Genomic DNA, 1,838 nt, shown 5'->3' with positions numbered 1-1,838 from the left:
GTGATCGCCCTGGTCTCCTCCACACACCCTCAGGACCACACTGGTGTTACGATCTTATCTTCAGCCCTCAAGCACAGCTAGAAGAGAGGGGACGCCGTCGTGACCTCCCATGCCTTTGCTTGCCCTGCTCTCTCTTCCCCCTCCTCCCCAGGGAGTCTCCCCTCTACTTACTTGAACTGTTCTTTGAGGGCAGGTCTGCTGGCGACACATTCTCCTGGTTGTCCTCCATCTGAGAACGGCTCGATGTCTCGTTGACCCCTGAAGGGTGTCTTTGCTGGCGATGAGATTCTGGGTTTACCGTTCTTAACACTGGAAAAGTACTGTTTCACTTCCTTCTGGCCTCCATGGTTTCCCATGAGAAAGCCACTGTCATTCAGATTGTTCCCCATCCGAGTAAACTGGTATTTCTCTCTCATTGATTTTAAGATTTTTTCAAAAGATTTTGTATTCGATTTTCAGAAGTTCGACTATGATGTGTCTTAGTTTGCATTTATTTGAGTTCGTCATATTTGAGGTTATGTCTTTTGCCAAATTTGGGAAGTTTTCAGCCATTATTTGTTGAGTGCTTTTTCGGCCCCTTCCCTTCCGTCCTCTGGGACACAGATGTGTGATCTTTTATTGTCCATTAGGTCCCTGGAGCCCTGTGAAATCCATCTTTCCCAGTGGTTCGGCTGGAGTGATCTCTATCGCTCCGTCTTCCGGTCCACTGACCCCTTTCTCTGCCCCGCATTGTGCTGCTGAGTCCACCCGTCTCTTTTCTCTTTGGTCATTGTATTTTCCAGCTCTAGCATTTCCGTTTGGTTTTTACGCCGCATTCCTTTGCTGAGCCTCCCTGTCCTTATTCACTTAAAACGTCTAGTCGCTCATGAGACGTTTCCATCGAGGACTCTTTGACAGCCTCCAACATCCCTGTCTCCTCCACGCTGACAACGTCATCTCCACACTGACATCCTGTGAGCGATCGTCTTGCATGTGGTGCAAGATCACGCGAAAGACTAGCAACCGCTAACGTTACAGAAAACGGAGGCGCCACGTTCCCGCTGTCAACTCTCGGCCAGACATTCCCCAGCGTTTGCCTGCGCTGGTTCGTTGTTCCTGTGTACGCTTAGCGCGCTCACACGGCATGCACCGTGGGCGCCTCTGCCCGCCGGCACATATAGGTTGACCAGCGCAGGGCGGTCATCCCCCCCTCAGAGGGCCGTGGGCGGCCCCGCTGTGGCCCCCAGGACTTGACCTGATGGGAACTGTGTTTTCTGTGGCCTTTGGCGACTTGCTGTTCACCTTCTCAGGTTCTTGCTGGAGTTCTTTGCCTCGGGGGCTTGTCTTCGATGCCTCCGCTTCCCCGAGTCCTCTGCTCTCCTGGGACAGTTCTTCCTGCCGGTGTCAGTTACAGGCCGTCAGCCCCCCTCCCCCGCAGGCGTGCTTACTCTTGCTTTACCTGGAGGCCTCGCCTGGAGGCGTCTCCAGTCCTGTAATTATAACTGCCCCCAACGGCCTCCCCCTCCTTGGGATTCCCAGGCAGAGAATGTCCAGGGCTGTCATTCCCTAGGCCCAGCCAAGTCTTCCCTTTATCCTGCTGCATCCCGTGGGACCCCCCACCCCGTACTTTCCAGAGCGCCCTGCCCACCCCTGGCCTCGGTGCGGCCCCGGCTCTCAGGGCATGCTCCACGGTTCGGGGTCCCCGGGTGTTGCACTGTGCCTCTTGTCCCCCTTGGATTTCTGAGCCAGACTAAGGGCTGACGCTGTGTCTTGAGCATCGTTCCCCACACGGACGCAGTATGTGGCCCGAAGTCGGCATGTGCTGCCTGGACGGCTGAGTACATCGTTTGAGAAGTCGC

General features: G+C 55.1%; 1 protein-coding gene across 1 annotated transcript in view; it reads left to right on the top strand.

Annotated features, from left to right (window-relative positions):
- Nucleotides 1–1,222: 1,222 nt before the first annotated feature.
- CERK (ceramide kinase) overlaps nucleotides 1,223–1,838 on the top strand; it is a 24,985-nt gene continuing 24,369 nt past the window's right edge. Inside the window, 2 exon segments of the mRNA XM_023523688.1 lie at nucleotides 1,223–1,325; nucleotides 1,328–1,723. Of these exon segments, the coding sequence (XP_023379456.1) occupies nucleotides 1,238–1,325; nucleotides 1,328–1,723 (484 nt within the window). The 5' untranslated portion in view covers nucleotides 1,223–1,237.

Source organism: Pteropus vampyrus, unplaced genomic scaffold (assembly GCF_000151845.1).
Source record: "Pteropus vampyrus isolate Shadow unplaced genomic scaffold, Pvam_2.0 Scaffold401, whole genome shotgun sequence".
Taxonomy (NCBI): domain Eukaryota; kingdom Metazoa; phylum Chordata; class Mammalia; order Chiroptera; family Pteropodidae; genus Pteropus; species Pteropus vampyrus.
The sequence above is the reverse complement of the archived record's forward strand: the minus strand, read 5'-3'. Positions and strand labels throughout refer to the sequence as shown.